The 23,912-nt window shown below is 45.8% G+C and overlaps 2 protein-coding genes and 1 long non-coding RNA gene across 3 annotated transcripts in view; 1 reads left to right on the top strand and 2 right to left on the bottom strand.

Annotated features, from left to right (window-relative positions):
* The first annotated feature begins 1,291 nt into the window (after positions 1 to 1,291).
* Positions 1,292 to 23,912, top strand: part of INSC (INSC spindle orientation adaptor protein) — a 128,657-nt gene continuing 106,036 nt past the window's right edge. Inside the window, exon 1 of the mRNA XM_019456409.2 lies at positions 1,292 to 1,464. Coding sequence (XP_019311954.2) covers positions 1,369 to 1,464 — 96 coding nt within the window. The 5' untranslated portion in view covers positions 1,292 to 1,368. The remainder of the gene's footprint in view (positions 1,465 to 23,912) is intronic.
* Positions 1,898 to 3,291, bottom strand: LOC109271180 (uncharacterized). Its single transcript, XR_002081861.2, has 2 exons — positions 2,517 to 3,291; positions 1,898 to 2,278 (listed from the first exon to the last, which is right to left on the bottom strand). It is a non-coding gene; the product is annotated as an uncharacterized LOC109271180 (long non-coding RNA).
* On the bottom strand, positions 15,701 to 20,769 carry LOC109271178 (CGG triplet repeat-binding protein 1-like). The gene is given in 4 exon segments (XM_053899827.1): positions 15,701 to 16,050; positions 19,923 to 20,109; positions 20,369 to 20,463; positions 20,466 to 20,769. Coding segments are annotated over 4 exon segments (936 nt in total).

Raw genomic sequence — 23,912 nt, 5'->3', positions numbered from 1 at the left:
ACATGTGCAATATGGCTCTAGCTCCCTTAGGCAACACATGCCCTGTTCTACCTAAGGCTTTCGTGCTGTGCTGTACCCTGTTTTATGGGTCTTGTCCACCTTCATCTGGTCCTGGAGGCTGGGAGCCCTCCTAGGCCAGCTCCTTGACAGAGTCTCTGAGGTCCCTACAGATCCCTTCAGAAAAGTGCATCTGAGCCTTCTTCTGCTGACTTTGTCATGTATGCTGGGCAAATCAGATTTGGGGCTGAGGTGGGGTTCACTAATGACCTGCCTGACTGAACTGTAAACCTGAAATCTTCCCTCCATTTAGGTCCAAACTTGCTCTTTCTAAAGTGATTTGTGAAGTTGGTGGAGCTGGAAAGGAAAAACATGGAGTCAGACTACAGCGGACCTTTGCCTGAGGCAGCTCTGAATAATCCCTGAAGCTTCTTTTGGTTGTGCCTCTGAGTGTGTGTGTGTGTGTGCGTGTGTGTGTGTGTGTGCATGTATCTCTTTACCTGTGTGTTTCTATGTTCATCTGTGGGTTCCCATGCATATCTGTGTAAAATCTTCCTGCATCTCACAAGCTGTGAGGTCACAGGTGGTGATTTAAACCATTTGACCTTCATTTTCCTTGTCTGTATAATGGGGATAATAGTACCTTCCACTAAAAGTGAGTACAGTGGCAAGATGAAAATGCACATAAGCCTCTTAACACAATTTTTAGTATTCCTGTGTTAGGCTATTGTTACTAGATGCCTTATGCAAGTTACTTAGCCTCCCTGTGCCTCAGTTTCCTCATGTGTACATTGGGGATAATACCAGAACCCAGTGTTGTTGGACGGATTAGGGAAGTTGAAATCTGCAAAGTACTTAGCACGGTGCCATAAGTTTTAGTGATTGTAATGCCTATTATCTTTCCGTGCACGGTTGCGTCTGGGTGAGAATCTCCGAATCTGTGAATGTCTCTGGGCAAGTCTCTCTGCTCATGTGTGTATATATGTATGTGCATATGGTGTATCTGTGTTTATATGGCCAGGCAGCCCCGGGCCTCCTGTCTCTGGGTGGAGTTTGCTGTTGGCCCAAACCTGGACTCCCTGAGCCAGCCAGGCCGGCGCTAGGGATGGAATTTCCATTAAGAATTAAACAGGACAGTACTGGGAAGCCAGGCAGACAGAGGGGAGGGGGTCAAGGGGGATGATGTTCCAGCTCTGAGTTCCCTTGGGCAGCCTCAATTCTGAACTGCCTTAGACAAGGTCTCTGCCACCTTTGCCTTCGAGTCGCAGGCCTTGCTGGAGCCATGGCCCAGAAAGATGGGCAAGGAGAGAGGAGTTGCCTGCGGTGGCCCCTGTAGGGGGATTTGGAGTTGCTGCAGCCAAGACTGGAGCCATGAGGCGGCCTCCCGGGAATGGAGAGGCGGCCAGCGAGGGTACAGGCGGCTGGGGCCTATGGGGACGACAGGAGGCCAGGAGGCTCGGCTGTGCCGTATGTATCTGGAAAAGTGTGTGTGTGTGTGTGTGTGTGTGTGTGTGTGTGTGTGTGTGTGTGTTCGGGAATGCACGGTGGGGGACATTCATAGAGGGAACCTCTAGCAAAGCAAGTCTGTTCCTCTCTTCCTTTGAAACCCGGGCACAGAATTTGGTCCTGGAAAGAAAAGATTTCTGAGGTGTTTGCCAGTATCTATCGTGTTTATGATCTAAGCCTCATTCCATTACTAGCATGCTAAAAAATACCTTCACTTTCCTGGTACTTTTACATTCCTGATCTCATCTCATGTTTTTAACAACCTATGAGCTAGGCAGAATTACTATGATTCCCATTGTAAATATGGGAAAGCTGAGTCTCAGAGAGGTTAAATGACTTGTCCAAGGACACACAGCTAAAAAGTAGTAGAGGCAGGATGCAAAGTCAGGTCTCCTTAAGGAGAAAGTCCAGACTATCTTTATTATACAACCCAATTTACTGGAAACGGACTCAGAGAAAAGATTCTGCAACCTTTGCCCATCTGAGGAAGGCTGTGGCTCCAGTGTTAATGCCCAGCCAGGTGGGCGGCTGGAGCCTAAGTTCTATCCCCAGGCCCTGAGACAGGCTTGGCTGAGACAGGAACTGAAACCCCTCTGGAGGGACTGGGGAGTGGAGTCAGGCTGTCCTGGATAGATGCAGGCCGTAGGCAAAGCTGGCTCCTTGGAGTGGCTCGGACACGCAGAGTCGGGTCCCCAGAGAGCTGAGGCAGTTGGGTGAATGTCAGGAGCTGCAACGTGTCCAGGGTCAGGGTGCAGTGGCCATTGTTAGCCAGGGCCTGAAAAAAGGGCATGATGGTGTCAGCATCAAGGAAGAGAAGGCTGAGATGGGACCTTGGAGCAGTCATTATGTTATGGGGATGGAGCTGGTCCCCTCCTCCTCCTAGAACACAGAGTGCAGGCATATTGACATAGTTTGCACATGAGGGATTTAGGTTAGATGCCAAGGAGGACTTCCTGCCAACTAGAGGGTGCAAGCTTAGGAACAGCGCCCAAGGGAGGCTAGGGTTGACTTACCTTGGTGATCCCCCAGATTGGGTAGAGGCCCTTCTGGCGCCCTTGGATTCATGGCAGAGTGGAGGGAGTTGGATGGAATGACCTTGCAGCTTCCTTCCAGTTCAGGAATGCAACATTCCTGAGCTTTTGGGGAGGAATCAGCCTTCTTTTCTAGACGGGCCATGGGAAACAGAGAAGTCCAGAGGGGAAGTCTGATGTGCCCAAAGTGAGAATGAGTCTCTACAAACACCCTCTGTCATTTTTGGCAGGTCTGTGATCTGGAGGTCGGTGATCTTATACGGGTGACTCGGATTCCTAAGGGAAGCACCTGTGGTGAATAAACCAAGCTCATTCCGGGCATTTGGGGACTGCCCAAAGTTTGGCGGCTCCCTCCGCGGAGCTTGTGAGCCGCACCCAAACCCCTCCCCGTTTTGTTTCAGCTCCAAGGGAAGCGCTCGCCGCTCCTTCCCTTCCCCTCTCCAGATGTTGGCATGCGGGGCACACGTGGGCACCCCGGTCTGGTGGGCTCCTCCGGGTGCTTCCCAGCCCTGACTCCCGCGGGGGCCCCGGGGTGAGCCAGGTCTCTAATCAGGCCTGACCGCGTCCCCATTCCGGCGCTCCCCGCAGACCAGAGCGCGACGTTTCCACTGCCAGGGGGCACCAAAATAGCTTCGCGGCCCGGCGGCGGTGGCTGACGCGGGACAGAGGCTTGGCAGGGGGCGCGCTGTCGTGGAAGGTCCTGGGGCCGCCCGGGGAGTGGGCGGGCTGGGGCCGCGCGGGGCGGGGGCGCGGGGCAGCGGGCGGCCCCTCGGCTGGCCCGGCCTCTGGAGCCCCAGCTGCGCCCTGCCACCGCTGGCCGCCGCGCACACCCGGCTCGCCCGCTCCCTCGGAGTAAGTAGACCCGCTGGGCGGGCTCCGTCGGCGGCCCCGCAGGGTCCGCCAGCCCTAGTCCGGGACAGAGCATGCCTGTGACTATTCGGACAGTAGGCGTAGGAGTGCCAGTTGGAGGGGATGTGTCTGGGCCAACGTGTTAGCCTGTAGAACTTTCTAGCATGTGTCACAGGGTATGAGTATGGGTGAGAAAGTATATCAGGGTGTGTGGGAACTTACATGTCGGTGGGCCTGGAGTGTGCCCACGGGGGGCACGTGTGTCTGTGCACAGCCCTGTGTAGACCCTGTCTGCTTTCCTGGAAGTACATTCCTGTGGGGATAGGAAGGCTCCAGATGGGCTGAGAGAGTGCATGTGTGGATGGATGGATGTGTGTGAGTGAGGCGATGGGGACAGAATGGGGATAAAGCGTGCTGTCTGGGGGTGCCTGGGTGGCTCAGTTGGTTGAGTGCCCCACTCTTGATCTCAGTTCAAGTCTTGATCTCACGGTTCTGAGACTGGCATTGGACCCCCTGCTGGGCATGTAGCCTGCTTAAAAAAAGGAGTGTTATCTGAACTCAGATTTTTCTAAGGTGACTTGACTTGCCCCCAGCTGGGGTGTCTTCTCTGTGGGTCATTTGGCGGCTTTGGTTTCTCAGGACCGTAGGCAGGGCAGGAGCTCGGAGCCTTTGCCCCATACTGGAAGAGATGGGGCTCTGAGGGATCACAGCTGGCTGGCCAGGGTGAAGAGACGGCTTGGGGAACCCACTGTAATGCCAGAAGAGTCAGGAGGACAATGAGAGGGGGTGAGCAGACCCACACAGTCATGCCCACCCACAAACACTCATAGGGCACCCACACCCGCACACTCACAACTGTGCATGCGAACACACATTCCTGCCCACACACGCCGCTGTGCGCCAGTCTTGTATGCCCTTCCACTCAGGACATCCATGCAAACACTCACATGCTTTCAACATGCACACCCATGGACAGTGACATGTATGCAGCAGGCACCTATATGTGTAGAATGTGCATATGTACACACACACCCCCTGGCTTGATGCGCTTTCAGCTTCCAGACACCCTTTTTGGGTCCGCTTTAGCTTACATATGTCACCTGGGACAATGGGTCCAAGTAACAGGCTGCCATAGGGAGTATCTTAAGTCAGAGGCTTTGGCTGTGGGTCCAGGGCAGATGGGTCCCTTGGTGGGTTTCTCATGTGATCTAGGACCAATTCTTCCCGTGGAGCCTGGGGCTTAAGGGTCTAGACTTAGAAGCAGCTCTTAACCCTCTTAACAAATGAAAAGGCCGGGCTTGCAGGCTGAGGCACCGCACAGCACCTGTAATTTGCGCCAGGATCTAGTTGCACTCTGGATTCCCCCTGCTGTAGAAAAGCCCCAGGAACCTTTGTGGCCTGAGGCCAGGGCAGGGGCAGTGAGTGGAGCTGAGTGGATTCCTTCTCTTTGGTTTTAATCAACCCTATTTGAGTGTCTCCCGTCTCAGGCCAGGCTGGAAGAGCTACTAGCTTTGACTTTGCTCCTCTCCCTTCCCCCAGTGGTTATCTCTTTCCTTCACAGAATCTTGTTCTCCCTGATCTCCTTTCCCTGGGGATCCTAGGGGACACACTAAACAGTGCTTGGAGGAGTAGGTGACCCAAAATATCAGGTTGTTGTTATTATTGTTATCATGGTTTCTAGACCTCTTCCACCTGGTCATTCTCCTCTGGACAGGCTTCAGTGGGGTGCCCAGACTTATGTGTTCCTTCAGCTGGGAGGTTAGAAAGATGACATTGACTGTCTTCTTACTTAGTGTTTATGGTTTGGTCCAAGGAGTGCCTGAGCTCTCACCCCACCAAGTCTCCTAACATGCACGGGAGAGATGATTTTCAGCAATTTCCTAAGCAGGGTGCGGGGATCTAGTCTCCCCTACCTGACCCTTAGGGATGGTTAAATAAGGACAGGCTGTGTTCCACCCCCCCTCCGCACCCCCCCCCCCCGCAGCCTTCTTGCAGAGTGAAGGGGGTGGTGGGGAGGAAGTCTGCATACCTTCCCAAGCCTTACCTTTATAGGAGCCCCAGCCACCTTAGGACTCAGGAAAAGACTGGAAAACTGGAGGACTCATGGTGACTCAATCCTGGCCTCTTTCCTCCCCTGCAATCCCCACCCCCCCCCCCCCCCCCACCTCTTAATCAAGTGCATATATCTGTCAATCAGAGCTTAGAGCAACAGTGGGTTATCACAGAGCATCAGGGTAACCCCGGTAAGTTAACAAACTTCCAGTTCAAGGAGGAGAAATCAGACAACAGCCTAATGGTAACAATGACATGTGTAATCATGGTAATAAAAGCATATTTACTGACTCTCTAGTATATGCTTTGTCTCATTTGCTTTTCACAACAGCTTTTTTAGGCTGATATTCCCACTTTTTTTTTCCTGATAAGGAAATTGAAGCTTACAGTGCTCAAGAGATTTCTACAGGTCTGTGTGACTCCTGAGCTCATGACATAACCTGTGTGTTTCTCTTCTTACTCTGGCTGCTGGGAAGCTCTTAGTCCATCATATTGCTCCATCTTAGTCACTGTGTTAATTGGAACCCTGGCTTTACTTTTCATTTATGCTTTAACACCTTTATAGTATACATTTAAATGTAAACTCCCACATCCTTTGTGATAATCAGGATAAATAAATGAAAAGCCAGCCTTAAGCATTTTATTTGCCTATGAGGATGGGAAGCATGTTGCATAGATTTTTGAGGGGGACAGCTCCAGTTTCAAATATTTCACTTGGTTTTCAAGCCGTGTCTCGATTTTTGGCTTCTGTATCTTTGGACTCAGTTTCGTGACCATGTCTTGGGGCTTTTCTTTTTAGCAGCTCTGGGAGATAATGTCCATCTCTGTGCTGGCTCAGACAATGGGGATTGTTGAGAATGAATTGGGCCATTGATAAATGCCCCTTGCTCTGACTGCCTCAGCTGCCAGCTCCTCCCTGTCTCAAAAGCCTGAGTGTCTAGATGCCCAAAGGAGTTTGACCCCTGCCCTAAGTCTGGCCCTGGCCCCATGGCCACCCCTTCTTCATGTGACCCTGCCTAGGCCCAGGGCTCTGCTGGAAGGTCTGTGTCTCTTGGACTTGAGCTCTGCCTCCCCCGGCATGGACCACATGGTCTCTGATCAGGATGGCTCTTCTGGAACCAGAGCTCAGGATGAGGGGTCTGGGCTCTGGAATGGGGAGGGACATACAAGGGGACTTTTCTGTCTCCTTTTCTGGACCTGTGAGGCCATAGAAAAATGCTCACTTTTTCTCCTTCCCAGTGGTGGGGGGGTGGGGGGGTGGTTCTTAAGTCTTCCCAGTGGTTAGGGAGTCCTTTGTCACCTCTTATCTGTAAGAGATGTGGATCACCAGGGGGCCTCTGCATGCCGCACTGAAGGTTGGTAAGACTTCTAACTGATTGACTCCAAGACTGATTATTTTATTCTACCCAAGGCTCCTAATGTTTGGCAAGTGCAGCAGTGGGAGGCAGTGTTTAGCACTAGCGAATGATTGGAAGGATTCTAATGGTGGCCTTTCGGGCGTTGTTTTGGGATTCTGCTTCTCAGTAAGCATTAATTTGCACCTCCCCCCACCCTCCCCACCTGGTGGCTGTTAACCACATTTAAGATTACTCCTCCCATAAGCATTTGGTTACAAAGTGGGAAGGAGGAGTCATTGGCCCAAGGCCCCCAGGAAATATCTGGTCCTGGGTGATGTGCTGGTGGCTGGCGCAGGTATGGGGCTTGCTCCTTCCCAGGGAAAATGTCCTCTCAGAAAGGTAAGGCTAAGATTTGATTGTGTCTCTGCTGAGGATTCGGGGTGTTCCCTGGACTTTAAGCTCAACTAAGTGAGAACAGGTTTAAAATCCAGCAAGAGTGCGTCAGGCCTAGCAGTTGCTGGAGTCACTCACGGTTACTCCCATTTATTTAGTACCTGCTACAGGCCAGCCCAGTGTTAGGTTCTTTGCATCCTTTGTTTCATGGAAGCTCTGGAACAACCCTATGAGACACTGAAGCACAGTGAGGTTAAGAGCTGGCCATGACTCCATTCCAGGTCTGTCTGACGTCAGAGTCGGTAGTCAATGTCCGCCGATGACCCCTCCTGTTCAAAAGCTTTAAAACAGGAAAACCCACCCCTTTGGGCCACCTGGGGAAGGGCTAAGGATCTGACTTCTCTGGCTCCAGGACTTGAACATCATCAGCATCATTGGCCCTTGCAGCCTCAGATGGAGACTGCCGCTTTGTGGGAAGCAGGGGTGGCCTGGAGCCTCCACCCAGACTCTGTGATCCAGCCAGCTCAGTCTCCCTCCCCCAGCTCCAGGGTCCCCTCAGCGCCAAGCTCTGGGGGAGCCCAGGATCCTCTGAGGACGTCTCTGGGCAGACCAGACCCTGTTTGGCATGATGCAGTGTCTGTAGGCATCAGCAATTTGGCCGAGTAACTGCGTAGTGTTCACTTTCTGCTGGGGAAATGGAGGTTTTGTCTTACAACCCAAATATCCTGGGTTTGGAAACCATGTGAAGTGCAGCCTGTGGTCTGGGTGTGTGGGCTGCATTGTGGGCCCGTGTGTGGTGCTGGTTTAAAGGACAGAATGATGGACTCAGGCTGCCTGCCTGCCTTTGATAGAGGGTCAGAGGAAGGCTGCACATATCGGCAATGTGCAGAGGAAAGAGCATGGGCTTTGCAGTCAGACAGATCTGACTTGGAGCCTCAGTTTCCTAGTCTGTAAAGTGGGGTTCCTCCTTACGCTATGGTGTTGCCAGAACTTGAAAGTTTATTGAAGTGGACTATCTGACATAGAATAGGGGAAGCCTGAATGGCATATCCTTCCTTCTTATCCCACTCACCTTCTGGGAAAGAACCCTGGACTGATTGGCTCGACTGACTCCAGCTCGAGCTCAGCCTCTGGGTACACTGTGTTATCTTACTTTCTCTGGGCCTTACTTGCCATGTGTGTAAAACAAGGGCAGAACTAATTTCCCTCACTCTCTGTAGTTTTTGAGGATAATAAAGGCAGGGGGACCTCTCGGAAGATGCAGAAAGGTCACTTACTATTATTCGTTCATTCATGCCTCAAATATTAATTGAGACCCGGTGGTGTGCCAGAATCTTTTCAAGGCACTGGGAATCTGGGAGTGGGGCCTAGCCTAGTCTCCCACCTGCAGTCAGACCATGTGGCTTGTAAACAATGAGGCCTATAAACAAAGAATGGCAGGCCTGTCCCCGGGGACAGGATTACAGCAATACTGAAGGTATACAGAAGAGGAAGTGTTATCTCATATTGGGGCAATCAGAGAGGCCTTCCTAGGGGTGAAAACTCTTGATCTGGATCTCCAAAGATAACAGGAAGTTTCTAGGAGGATAAGAGCATTCTAGGCTGAGAGACCAGCGCATGCTAGGCACAGAAGCATTGTCTAGAGTGGTAAGCTTGGGGGACTGGAGTGTGTGGCATGGGTCATCGATAGTGATGAGAAAGGAGGTGAGAGACATTTCAAAGTGCTACCGAATGATGTCAGGCCTTGAAAGCTGTGTTGAGGTGTTTGGATTTTATCATGCCAGTTATGGACAGCCACTAGGCACTTTAGGCAGTAGGCAGGGGAGGATCATGGATGTGGGCTCACTCATTCATTCAACAAACATAAAAAAAAAACAATCTGCATGTCACTTTTAAGTTTGATATCATATCAAATTAAGGGAAGATTGCAAGACTGGTGAAAAAAAAATCCCTCTCTATCCAAATCCCTTAGCCACTTACAGGATGCTTCATTTACCTTTTTGTTTTTGTTCCGTCTCTCTCCAATAATCTAAAAATTATTTTTATTATTTGTGTATATTTTAGTTGTCTATAACGTATCTTATTGTTGTTTATTATATTCATTGTTTTATGGTGTATATGTATATATGAATATATATAAAATATTCCTATTTCTGATCAATTTAAGAGGAAGTTAGAGGCATGATGCCTGTTCACCCCAAAATACTTCCGTGTGTATTTCCTTAAAAAAAGAAGTCTCCTACCACAGTAGGCTTTATCTTTCTTGCTCCTCTCAGGATGCACTCCACAAACTGCATTTTGTCGTCACGTATCCATGGTCTCCTTAAATCCACAGCAATTCCTCTGCTCTGTCTTTCCTGACCTTTATGTTTTTGAATAGTACAGGTCAGTTATTATGCTGACTATCCCTCCATTTGGACTTATCTGATGGCAGTGCATGGTTAGAATATGCATTTTGAGCAGGAACACTAGTAAAGTGCGGCTATCATATTCGCAAGCCCAGGATGTGGGGACGGTCCCCGTGCTGGTGATGGAAGCCTTCATCACTTGCTTACGGCGATGTTTGCCAGTTTCTCCAGTGTGAGATTACTGTTTTCCCCTTTGTAATTAATAAGTAATTTGTGGAGAGATACTTTCAGAGATTATGCAAATATCCTGTTCCTCGTCAAACTTTTACCCACTAATTTTGTCATCACTGACACTTTTGAATGCATAGTTTCTTCTCTGTTTATTAGTTGGCACTCTACCGTTGGCAAGATCTTTCCTTTCTCCTTTTCTCTCTCTTCCTCTCCCTCCCTTCTTTCATCACTATGAACTCAACGGATTTTTTAATTTATTCAGTGGGTTCTAACCAATTCATGTATTTTATTTTGATATTCAAATCGCCCCAGATTTGATCAGTGGGAAGCTCTGCAAACCGACTCCCGTTTCTTTGTGCCTTGTCTCCATGATTCTCTGTGCACTTGCTTACTCACTGCTGTCGCAAGAAGTTCTAGGCTTATTTTATTTTTTCTTGCTCTGGACCTGGAATCAGCCATTTCTCCAAGAAGCCCTGGATCCTCTTGGTGGAGAATGGTATTTAGAAACCAAGTTCTGGGGTACCTTGCGTTTGGTGTATCATTGGTTCTCTGCCCTCTGAGCAAACGGAGCTAGGACATGTACATATATGTGCATATTTATTTTTATAATAAAAAGCACAACAGGTTATTTATTATATGTTTTCAGAAAGAAAAAAAAACAAGTGGATAAAATAGAGAGTAATAGGGCGAGGGTACTTTAGATTGGGTGATCAGAGAGGGCCCCTTTGAGGAGGTGATATTTAATGAGAGCCTGGATATTGTTTAAATTATCCAGGAAATAATTACAAGGACTTTAATTATGACAGGATGGAAAGGAGGTAGAATCAGGTGACTGGTCAAATGTAGAAAGTGAGGGAGACGGGCTCCTGGGTGGCTCAGGTCATGATCTCGCAGTCTGTGAGTTCGAGTCCCATGTCAGGCTCTGTGCTGACAGCTCAGAGCCTGGAGCCCGCAGCCTGCTTCGGACTCTGTGTCTCCCTCTCTCTCTGCCCCTCCCCGGTTTGTGCTCTGTTTCTCTCTCTCTGTCTCTGTCTCTCTCTTTCTCTCTCTCTGTGTCTCAAAAATAAATAAACATCAAAAAAAATTTTTTTAGAAAAGGAGGGAAACAAAAAAGTCACTCCCAAACTCCCATGTCCAAAAGGGACCCCCAAACTCCACATGTCCAACACGGAATTTCTGGGTTCTTCCCCTGCACTGTCCTATTCCTGTGTGGTCTTTCAGGTCTGTCAGATCTCCTCGAACAGCTGCTTCATCTACGCAGCCACACACGTCAGAGAGTGCCAGCGGTCATCCTCAGCACCTCTGTCCCAGAGCCCGTGTCCAATCTATCACCAAGTCTGGTTGCTGTTCTCTTATAAATATCTCTCAAATTCATCACTTTCGTTCATCTCCGCTAGGATCGTCTGGTTCAAGGCACCAATTTCATCTTTCTGGAGGACCACAGGGCCCTGCTAACTGGTCTGGCTGTATCTGTGCTCTATCCAATTTGTTCTCCACACAGCAGCCAAAGTGCCTGTCAAAACACAACTCGTTCTTGTCATTTCCCTCCCTAAAAATACTTCAGTTGCTCCCTATTGATCTGCAGTAAATCCTCCCAGGTCTTGTTTGTCCAACCCTACTACCATCTCCTACATCCTTCTACCCAGCAACCCCCCACCCCCTTCTGTCACGCTGGCCTTGTCTGGGTACCTTGGGCTTGTCAGGCTCCCTCCTGCCATTGGTCTTTGCACTTGCTCGTTCCCCTGCTTAGAACTCTCTTCCTTCACCTCTTCACATACTGAATCCCTACTTACCTCTCAGTTCTCGGCTCAGTTATCACTTCCATGACCTCCATGACTAGGTCAAATCCCATTTTATAAGGCTTTAAAACACCACTTACCTCCTTCAAAGGTTTATCATAGTTGCAACTTTACATTTATTTACAATTATTACATGATAATGCCTCTTTTTCTGATTTGATGATGAGCTCTGTGAGGGCTGGTGCCATGTCTGGTTTTGCTCATTGCTTTATCCTAGCAGTTAGCATGTTACTGACACATGCCACAAATATTTGCTGGATGGATGAATGAATGAATGAATGAATGAAGTTTTATCAGCTGAACAACCAGATAGATGATGGTGGCATTCAGTAGAATAAAAATTCTAAGGAAGAAGTAGATGTAGGAAAGAATATAATAATTCATTTTAGGACATATGGCCATTTGAGATGCGTGCCTATCAGCCTTCCCTCCCCCACCCCGCCCGCCAAGATCTTACCATTTTCTGGGCAAACAAAGTAGACCTAGTCAGCAACATTTGGGGGACTGGTGATAGATGACATCTAATTCCTCGATTATTCTGAGGAGCTCCCTGCAGAAGGGATCTAGGTCAGAAGGCATCCCTGAGCTGTGGTTTCTCCATCTCTGGTTTGTAGAGGATACAGGAGATCTGAGGGGCCTCGAGGTGGTTCTGACTTGGCTCTATGGCTATAAAACTTATACGAAGGATCTTTACAAACTTATGAAGGATCCTTGGAGGTTGAGAGTTATTTGCATAATACATTACATGGGTCAGGAGCTAACACTCTCCTCCCCACCCCTAAGACTGCCCTAGGCTTAGGTCTACAAGAGAATTCAGACAGGTGTCTTACTAAGCCCTGCAAGCCATCCTTGCAACAAGACCATTAACACTAGGACGGACAGCCTATTCAGTCACTGTGGCTCACTCACGCTTGCATTTCTCACTCATTCAATGATCTATTTTGCCTTCATTCAGTCTTATGCCCCCCAACCCCCCTCTAACACCTACTTGTCCAGACACAAACAAGAATTTATATTGGATTTATGGCAGGACTCAAGGCTGGTGAATCACCTGCATCCCCCTCTTCATCCATCTCTCACATGGTCCTCACAGCCCAGAAGCTCAGGTGAAGAGAGACCATCAGGTGGGGAGATGTCACTGCGCTGTTTGAGGGCCTATGTGATTATAGGGTGTCATCACGAAGAAAGGGAGACCAGAAGCTGCCACAGTGATTGCTTCTCTTATCTCACTTTCTGCTCTTCCAGTGTCCTGTCCCCTCTTTCTGTGTGATGAGAGTTTAGGAATTAGGCTCCTTGATCAGATAGATCGAAGGTGGTAGCTGGGCTCTGCAAAGGTGCTTGGGACTTAGGTCCAAAGAGAAAGAGAAACACAACTTATTGTGAGCTATACCAAGGAAAAGAGGATGCTTTCGTTTTCTTCTTCATTTTCTCCTAGAATTGCACTTTTAACTGGGTAGAATTTGCAGAGAGGCTGGGGGGGAGTAGGGAGAACAGGATTTTAAAATGTGGCATTAGGAACCAGGCAGTAGACTCATCCTGCCCTCCGCGCCCCCCCCCCCCCCCGCCCCCAAGAAGATGCTCCTTCAGTTCTCTTAGGTTCATCATTTACAAAAAAAAAAAAAACCCAAGAATATGTGCTGTCCATCTGTTGTGATATGGGACAGGGCTGGAACTGAGCAGACAGGATAATGGCAACCGCATCAGATAAGAGAATCTTAGAAAAATGACCAAAGGTGCCAAAGATCTCAGTTACAAACTTATTCACTCAACCCCTCACTCATCCAGTCAACAATTACCCACCTAGTACCTATTGTGTGCCATGCATTGTTCTAGGCACTGGGAGTACAGCAGTGAGCAAAACACATGCCCTTATAGAATCTGCTTTCTGGTGTGTGAAGACGGGACAGTGAATAGGTTGGCATACAGTATGCAAATGATGCTGAGCACTATGGAGAAATACAAGAAGGGCAAGGAAGTCCCAAAGGTGGGGGAGGGTTTATACATCTATATAGGGTCAAGACATTCTGATAAGTAGATATTTAACCGGAGGTCAGGAGGAAGTAAGAGGGCAAGCTATATGAATATTTGGGGCAAGAGCAGTCAAATGGAGGAATAAAGGCAAAAGCCCTGACATATGCTTGAGGAAGAGCATGAAGGTCAAGATGCCTGGAGTGAAATGAAAATCAGAGGAGTTGAGGTCAGTGCAATAATTTGAGCCAGACCACAAGGCCCTTGTGGGTTATTTGAAGAACTTTGGCTTTGAATCTGGGTGATATGGGTAGACATTTGAAGGTTTTGAGCAGAGAAGTGACATGCTCTGGCTGCTGTGATCACAGATTGTTGGAAGTAGGCAGGAAGGTATGTTAGGGGCCTTTGTAGTAATGCAGGTGAGAGATGGTGGTGGCCGGGACCAAGGTCCACTTATTTATTTCTCCATCCGTTTTACTTTTTATCGTACCAATGTAACATGGCCTATGTCTGAGGCTTTTCACCACTGTTCATCCATTCCTTTGTCCCTCTGTGATCTGTCCAGCTATCTTCACTACACGTGAAGTCTTTAGAAGTTTTTACTTGTCTTTAAAGTCTTTAACTGCCAGACATAGAGCATTATGCTAGATGCTGGTTGATGCGGGCATATTCTTCTGGGACTTGGGCCCTAACCCGGGAGGCTAGATGCATCCATGGGAGTTCACCTGTCAGTTAGGAAACCAAGTTGGCCCTGGCAGGCCCAGAATGAATAGTGTCAACACTTCAGTATTCTGGGTGCCCTGTGATCTGGGGGGGGGGGGGGGTCCTAGTTTACTTCCAGGTGGAGGCCAAATTTATGCTGAATCTTGATGTGTAGGGGCATCAAATCTTTTTTTTTTTATTTTTTTATTACTGTTTATTATTTATCTTTGAGAGAGAGAAAGACCAAGTGTGAGCAGGGGAGGGGCAGAGAGAGAAAGAGACACAGAATTTGAAGCAGGTTCCAGGTTTGAGCCATCAGCACAGAGTCTGATGCCAGGCTCAAACTCACGAACCGCGAGATCATGACCTGAGCTGAAGTTGGATGCTTAACTGACTGAGCCACCCAGGCGCCCTGATAGCAAATCAGTTCTGAAGAATAGATCTGGAACATGCCTTAAAGCTTGAACATAAAGGATGTACCGGGCAGTATAGTGTGGTAATGCCAAAACAGGTAGGATGGGCTGGAGACGGGGTCTGGGGAGTCATGAGTGCCAGGGTAAGGAGTTCAGACTTGAGTTAAGAGATACTGGGGATTAAAAAAAAAAAAAGAGAGATACTGGGGAGACATGACTGGCTTTCAAGAAGGTATTATGGGAGCTATGTGTTAAGAGATTGGAACTAACATCAGAGTGACAGAGGTAGGCTGGGGCTGGGACCCAGCAAGAAAACAATTGCCTTGTACAAATCTTCTTAGGCTTATGACCCACAGGGTCCCTGAGGTTGGGGAGACTGTTGGTGTGGCCCCCAGATGTGCAGTGGGCTGGGATGCAATGATGCGGGCGCTCTAATGGACAACACTAACAGCAGGTAATGTGAGCAGATGTTACTGGGACAAACTCCAGATATCTCCTGCAACTGGAAGCCACCTTTGAGCAAAGAACACAGCAGCCTGAGTTCTGGGCAGAGCAATCTGGAGAAGAGTTTGGATCTGGCATCTGGTCATGAATGACTCTTGTAGAAGCTTCTGGGGAGGGGATCATTGGATTATAGGAACATTAGGTTCTGAGTAGAAGTTCATCTAATCCACCCCTCTACTCTTACAGATGGATACTTGGAAGCCCAGAAAGGGCATAACATGTTCAAAACCATGTAGAACACATGCGGCAAGAGAAAGTTCAAGCATCTTATTTGAACTCCTGTTGGAAGAATTACTAGATTGAATTACACATTTATATATCTCTTTCAGTGGAAGAGGAAGTTCTAAGAAAAAGAAAATTGTTTTATTCATTTACTTCTCTATCATTCTCTATCATTTAGCTGGGGCCTGATACAGAGCAGATGCTTTGCCCAACCCCATGACCACACTGTCTCCCCTCTTGACCCAGGCCAAAGAAGGTGTTAGACTGGTCTCAGAGTGGGCCACACGTGGGCTTAGGAAGAACTGCCTGCAGATGGGGGTAGAGCCTGGCTCTGGATCCCTCATATACTCATCTGGCCTGGACCATGGCCATTTCTACCTCACTCATGCTCAGAGCTCTTGGCAAAGGCTTCCTGGGGGCCATAGGTGTGAGTGAGTAAAGGGAGCAGCTGCCATGAAAATGACTGCTGAAAGGGTGAGGACACAGGTGTGGGATGGGCCGAGGTGGCCTGTGCCTAACTAAGGCCACTGTAGGAGACAACATCCCTGTCCAGCTGGAGATAGAAAGCATCTCATAGGGGGTCTTGAGCAGCACCCACGTAGACACCTGGAATGCATATTTGGGGCTTAAGTCCAGTGCTTGGTGTGGCCTGAGGGTAGGCCCCCCAGGGACCTCACTGGATCCACTTAATTGCTCCTCTGTTATCCCAACAAGCTGAAGACCACTTCTTTATGAGCACATCCTGTTCTCTTCCCCACAGCATGAAGAAGTCTGTGCCTTAATGGCAGAATTACATATGAGATTGTCCTTTAATGTGCCTTCATCCCCACATTCAGGATCCTGGTGGGGAGGGCTGAACTGGAGACAGTTTTCTGAAGAGTCACAGAGATTTGGGCCACAATTCCTGGCAGCCCGGGCCCTGTGGTCTGTGTCAGTACTGGACTGGTAATTGGTTCTTAAACTCTTGGTCAACACGTTCTGTTTGTCTTGTGCTGTGAAGTTGGCAGAGGGATTTCCACACAGAGAAGAGTAATGAGTTATAAGCGTGAGCAAACTGAACTTGTAGACACAGGAAAACAAGTGCCCCCAAATTCAGCATCCCATAGTGAGTGCCCTGGGGAAGGCAGTGGTTTTCTTCAGGTGTCAGGTCATTATACTGTCTCTCCAAGGTAGCATCATGGACCAGAATGGACCAGCATAGCTTCATGGACCAGTATCATGAGAGGGAGGGAAGAAAGAACTCGGGTTCTAGTCTGGATTCAGCCATAAATTTACTTTGTGATTTGGATAAGTTATTTACCATGCCAGGGCCTTAGTTTCCCTTCGCATAAGCAGCAGGATTGGAAAAGACAATTCCCAAGGTCCTTCTATTATACTCCAGGTTTTCTAAAAATTTTTTTTTAATGTTTATTTATTTTTGAAAGAGAGACAGAGTGAGAGGCAGAGGGGCAGAGAGAGAAGGAGTCACAGAATCCGAAGCAGGCTCCAGGCTCTGAGCTGTCAGCACAGAGCCCGACGTGGGGCTTGAACTCACGGAGTGTAAGATCATGACCTGAGCTGAAGTCAGACACTTAACCGACTGAGCCACCCAGGCACCCTTATACTCCAGGTTTTCTTGCTTACATTATGTTAACAGAAATTTTAGTTAGGCCTCAACTTTGAGATTTCTATCTTGGCCCAGGGCTCATTTTTCCCTTTGCCTAAAATTTCACTGTTATACATTCATTCCTTTGGGTCTTTTAAGAGATTCTTATTTCCACAGACAGTATTGCCTAGCAAAATACCTCTTACTTTTATTATTTCATGTAAAGACCCAGAGCAGTGTCAACTCCATTATTTTATTTCAGTCTTTACAACAACTGTGCCAGGTTATCAGAGACATATTATTATCTCCAGTTTGCCTATGAGAAAAGAGGTCCAGACAGGTTAGTAACGTGACAGAGTTCACAGATTTAGTTACTGGCGAAGCAGAGAGGTGGCTGTTGGTTTCTTGGCTGCTGGTCTGTTTTTTCTGTGCCACCTTTTGGATTTAGCAAGGGGTCCTAAGGACTGTATGGCACAGGGGCTGTGGTTTTTATCACATGGCAATGGTATCAGGATAAGAGCATCAACCCCCACATACCCATGCCATGTAAGGTTGAAGTGTTCTCAGCCGGGGCAGCCCTAGGCACTGTGCTGAGGGGCTGTGCTGGCCCCCTGCACCTGGACATTCATAGGTTGGCCAGGGCAGAAAGCAGGTCCTCTACAGCTTTCATACCGGATCCTGATCTGCTGTCTGTCCTAGACTGTGTTAGCAGGGTGGTGGGTATCTGGCCAAACTTGGGTGTCTGGCCAAACTTCCTACCCCCCCAGATTTATTGAGATATAATTGACATATCATATTGTGTAAGCTTAAGGTATACAATGTAAAGATTTGATAAATGTATTTATTGTGAAATTATTACCACCGTAAGGTGAGTTAATACATCCATCACCTGATGGATGACAGTTACGTTTTTTGTAACTGTGATGAGAATACTGAAGATCAACTCTTAGCAACTTGCAAATATACAATATAGTATTTTTAAAAAATGTTTATTTATTTATTTTGAGAGAGAGCATGCGAGCAGGGGAGGGGCAGAGAGAGACGGGGAGAGAGGGAACCAAGCAGGCTCCACGCTGTCAGAGCAGAGCCCAATGTGGGGCTTGATCTCACGGTCAAGTGAGAGCCTGATCTGAGCCAAAATCAAGTTGGATGCTTAACTGACTGAGCCACCCAGGTGCCCCAACAATATAGTATTGTTAACTATAGTCACCCTCCATGTTGTATGCTAGACCCCTAGAACTTATCCATCTGGCATTTGTAACTTTTGACTAATATCTCTTCATTTCCCCCAACCCCTAGCCCCAGGGAACCACCATTCTACTCTCTGTTTCTATGAATTCAGCATTTTTAGATGCTACATATAAGTGAGGTCATACAGTATTTGTCTTTCTCTGCCTGACTTATTTCACTTAGCATAATGCTCTCAAGATTCATCCGTGTTATTACAAAAGGCAGGATTTCCTTTTTTATGGTTGAATAATATCCCATTGCATATGTATGTATGTATATGTACACACGTATATAAAGAAAATGTGTTATTTCCACGTCTCAGCTATTGTGAATAATGGTGTAAGGAATGTGGGGATACAGATAGCTCTTTGAGATACTGATTTCATTTCCTTCAGATATATACCAAGACATAAGATTGCTGGATCATATGATATATATATTTTTAAATGTTTATTTATTCTTTTTTTCAAATACACAATTTTTATTTTTGTTTTGTTTTGTTTTACTTTGAATTAATTTTTTAAATTAATTTTTAAAATTTACATTCAAGTTAGTTGTCATATAATGCAACAATGATTCCAAGAGTAGATTCCTTAATGCCCCTTACCCATTTAGCCCATCCCCCTTCCCACAACTCCTCCAGTAACTCTCAGTTTGTTCTTCATATTTTAGAGTCTCTTATGTTTTGTCCCCCTTCCTGTTTTTATATTATTTTTGCTTCCCTTCCCTTATGTTCATCTGTTTTGTATCTTAAAATCCTCATATGAGTGAAGTCATATGATATTTGTCTTTCTCTGACTAATTTCGCTTAGCATACTACCCTCTAGTTCCATCCATGTAGTTGCAAATGGCAAGATTTTATTCTTTTCGATGGACATTTGGGCTCTTTCCATACTTTGGCTATTATTGATAGTGCTGCTATAAACATTCAGATGCATGTGTCCCTTCGAAACAGCATACTTGTATCCCTTGGATAAATACCTAGGAGTGCAGTTGCTGGGTTGTAGGGTAATGTTTATTTACTCTTGAGGGAGAAAGAAGAGAGAGAGAGAGAGAGAGAGAGAGAGAGAGAGAGACAGAGCATGAATGGGGGAGGGGCAGAGAGAGAGGGAGCCACAGAATCTGAAGCAGGCTCCAGGCTCTGAGCTGTCAGCACAGAGCCCGATGCGGGGCTTGAACCATGAACTGTGAGATCATGACCTGAGCCAAAGTCAGACACTTAACTGACTGAACCACCCAGGTGCCCCAATAGTTCTATTTTTAATTTTTTTAGGAGCTTCCATACTATTTTCCATAGTGGTTGTACCAATTTACATTCCTACTGACAGTGCATGAGGGCTCCCTTTTCTCCATGTCCTCACCAACACTTACTTATTCTCTCTTGTCTTTTTGATGCTGGCCATTCTGACAGGTGTGAGGTCATGTCTCATTGTGGTTGTGATTTGCATTTCCCTGGTGATGAGTGATGATGAACACCTTTCACGTATATGTTGGTCCTTTGTGTGTCTTCTTTGAAAAAAAGTGTCTATTCAAGCCTTTTGCACATTTTACAATTGATTTTTAAATTAAAAAAAATTTTTTTTGCTCTTGAGTTGTATGAGCTCCTTAAATATTTTGAATATTAACCCCTTATCAGATATATAGTGTGCTAATTTTTTTTTAACCATTTTACAGGTTACCTTTACATTTTGTTGACTGTTTCTTTGCTGTGCAGAAGCTTTTTAGTTTGATGTAGTCCCACTTGTTTATTTTTACTTCTGTTGCTTGTGTTTTCTTTCGATCTTGTTAACTTTAATGTTCCACATTTATCTTGATCACAATGGTGGTAACCTCTTCGTCGACAACCTTGTGAATTGACGAGTTGGCTCTCGTTCTTCTGTCCATCAGGCAGATATACTCTCCTCAGCTGGTCTGACTTAGGTATGGAGCCTCCATTCTTCTTCTTTTTGTTAATATAATTTTTTTATCAAATTGGCTAACATACAGTGTGTACCGTGTGCTCTTGGTTTTGGGGTTAGATTCCCGTGGTTCATCGCTTACATACAACACCCAGTGCTCATCCCAACAAGTGCCCTCCTCAATGCCCATCACCCATTTTCCTTTCTCCCCCCACTACCCTCTCCCCAATCAACCCTCAGTTTGTTCTCTATATTTAAGAGTCTCTTATGGTTTGCATCTCTCCTGGAGCCTCTACTCTTCACATGACAAGACAGGAAAGCACAGATTGCTGGGTGATCAGCCTTCTCAAGTGGGATGTTGGCTTCTAGGCACATTTTCATAAAGTGCCAGAGAACACTTTCTCTGTGTGCACAGTACTTTTGCACCGAAGGGATGCAGTTAGGAGCCTCTGCTTCTTCCTCACCTTCTGCTCTTCAAATTCTGCCTTCCTCTTGGTATGAGTCTTTGACTTAAGGTGGTCACTAATGGTGGGCTTGCGAACATGATTCAGAACCACGATGTAAGAAGTGCAGCAGAGTTTTCCTCTGTCTTTGTGCAGCTCACTTCGAAACTCAAAGTCAGTGGCTGGATCCAGGGGAGTCCCATACAAAGCAATCTTAGAATGGTTTGGAGCAGGTGATGCTGTCACTACAAACCTTTCCATTGTGACTTCGAATAAGGTTCCAATCAGTTTCCAGTTTTTTTTCATCTTGATACTTAGTAGTGAAGGGTCTCCAGTGCAAAACCAGGGATGCTTGAAATCCTGACATTTTTGTTTGCTCAAACTTGGAGATGCCTTCAAATCAGTTTTTTTTTTAGAAGTGGTGATGGGGAGTTAGTTTCTGGGGCTGCACCATATTTTCTGTGGGGTGCTGGGAAGTCATGCCTTTATGTAGGATTGGGGATGCCATTAGGGGAAGTGGACGAGACCTGGTGGGAAGAGAAAGCAGAAGGAAGAAGAAAAGGATCAAGGGAGTTAAGGAGAAGGAAGAGCCTTGCTGCGCCTCCCCCCACCCCTCCCCATCGCCCCTGCTATTGACCTCTAGGGGTTTTACAGTTTTGGGTCTGACAACTAAGTCTTTAATCTATTTTGAGTTAATTTTTGTGAGTGGTGTAAGAGAAGGGTCCAATTTCATTCTTTTGAATGTGACTAGTTATTGAAGAGATTCTCTTTTCCTTATTGAGTGTTCTTATCTCCCTATCAAATATTAGTTAACTATACATATGGGTGATTATTTCTAGGCTTTCAGTTTTTTTCCACTGGTCTATGTGTCTGTTTTTATACTTGTCCCATACAGTTTTGATTCGTATAGCTTTAAAATATAGTTTGAAATCAGAAAGTGTGATGTCTCCAGCCTTGTTCTTAAGATTGCTTTGGTTATTTAGAGTCTTTTGTGGTGCCATTTGAATTTTAGGATAGTTTTCTCTTTTGTGAAAAAAAAAAACGCCATTAGAATTTTGATAAGAATTAGATTGTGTCTGTAGATGGCTTTGTGTAATATGGACACTTTAACAATATTAATTATTCTCAGCTGTGAATATGGTATGTCTTTCCATTTATTTGTGTCTTCTTCAATTTCTTTAATCAATGTCTTTTTTTTTTTTTGAGAGAGAGAAAGCGAGTAGAGGAGAGGGGCAGAGGGAGAGAGACAGAGAGTCTTAAGGAGACTCCATGATCAGCATGGAACCCGATGTGGGGCTCGATCCCACAACCTTGGGATCATGACCTGAGCTGAAATCAAGAGTTGGGTACTCCACTGACTGAGACACCCAGGCGCCCTTTCATCAATGTCTTATAGTTGTCAGTGTATATATTTTTCACCTCCCTGGTTAAATTTATTCCTAAGTATTTCATTCTTTTTGACGCTATTATAAATGAGATTTTTTTTCTTTATTTCTTTTTTAGATAGTCTGTTATTAGTGTATAGACATGTAACTTTTTTGTATGTCAATTTTGAATCCTGAAACTATACTGAATTCATTTATTAGTTTTAACAGTTTTTTTTTTTTTTTTTGGTGGATTCTTTAGGGTTTTTAAAGAATATATAACATCATGTCATCTGCAAACAAAGCCAGTTTTACTTCTTCCTTTCTGATTTGGATTCCTTTTATTTCCTTTTCTTAAATAATTGCTTTGGCTAGGACTTTCAGTACTATGTTGAATGGGAGTGTTGAAAGTGGTCACCATTGTACTGTTTTTGACCTTAGAGGAAGAGATTTTAATCTTTCATCATTGACTATGATGTTAACTATGAGTTTGTTATATCTGTTTTTTATTATGTTGGGGTATGGTTTTTTGTACTCAATTCGTTGAACACTTTTTTTTTTTTTTCACAAAAAGACACTGAATTTTGTCAAATGCCTTTTCTGTATCTGTTGAGGGGATCATATAATTTTTTATCCTTCATTTTATTAATGTGGTGTAAAATGTTTATTGATTTCTGTATGTTGAACCTTCCTTGCATCCCAGGGGTAAATCCCACTTGATCATTCTAACTGAATTCAACAACACATTAAAACATTCATATACCAGGTCATCTTAATTAACCTTTCCTTCCTCATTTTCAGAAGCTTTTTCATTGGCTTTTCCTGGAGATGGCTGTTCTTTTTGGTCTCCAGAAGGGGACTTTTAGAGCAACGCTTTTGCCTGGTTCTCTCTGGCTCAAACCAACTAGATTTTTGCTCTGGGACAAGCAGGAGCTTCAGGGAAAGGAGTGTGTGGGCAAGAAGGAGCTCACCCCTCATAGACCAGGCAGGAGCAATCACCCCTCAGCCCCCAGCACACATACCCTCATTCACTTTCTGCTTGTGATTTGGGATGTGCTGTGTGCTCTGACTCTGACTCCCTCTGTTTCCCCCTCCACTGTCATTAATCACATTTCTACAGTTGCTTTGGTCTATTTTGGGGCTTGCTAGTTGATTCTCTAAGTTTATCTGGGGTCAGTATCACATGGTGTATACTACTTGAAAATAAGTCTTGTTATCTGGCAGGAAAAGTCCCTTAATTTATTTTTCTTTTTCAGGAATAATCTTAGTTATACAGTTCAGATTTAACTCATGAAGTTCTAGGGAAAAAAATCCTGTGAGGATTTGGTTGGGATTACACTGTATCTATATATCAGCTTATGGTAAATTTACATTTCGTATCTATGTCTATCTATATGCAATAAATTTTCATTTATTTTGGGCTTATTTAATATCTTTTCATAATTTTTGTTTTTTTCATTAAGGAACTTGTACATTTTAAGATTCATTTTTATATACCTTAAATATTTTTGTTGCTCTTGTTAATGCTTTTTCTTCTAAATTTCACTTTATGTTTGTGCCAGTGTCTAGGACTCTACTTGACTTTTGTGTGTTCATTTCTGTCCAACTTTCTAAGCCATTTTATGAATTAAAATAGTTCATTAGTAGGTACTTTGGAGTTTTCTATATTGACAACGAGAGTGACTTACCAGCTCATGCTGCATTTTAGGAACAATTAGGGAAAGCCATGTCTCCCCAGACGTGACTGGTGGATCCAGTCGTGTGTAAGGTGTGTGACAGGAGGGCACAGCAGAGGCCTGATACAGCCCCCACTCACTCCCTTGGCTGTGTGCACTGGCTGATGTGGCAGCCCATCATATCAGCTGCAAATGATGACAGTTTGGGTTCTTTCCATTCTTACAAATTCTCTTTCTTTCTACACTCGCTAAGATCTGTAGTACAATAATGAATAGAAGTTAGTGGGAGCTGGGCATTTTTATTTTGTTTTTGGTTTCATAGGGAATGCTTTCAACACGTCGTGATTAAGTATGGTATATATTT

Source organism: Panthera pardus, unplaced genomic scaffold (assembly GCF_024362965.1).
Source record: "Panthera pardus isolate Hobbes unplaced genomic scaffold, ASM2436296v1 HiC_scaffold_12, whole genome shotgun sequence".
Lineage (NCBI taxonomy): Eukaryota > Metazoa > Chordata > Mammalia > Carnivora > Felidae > Panthera > Panthera pardus.
Note: the sequence above shows the minus strand (reverse complement) of the source record. Positions and strands in the feature narration are given on the sequence as shown.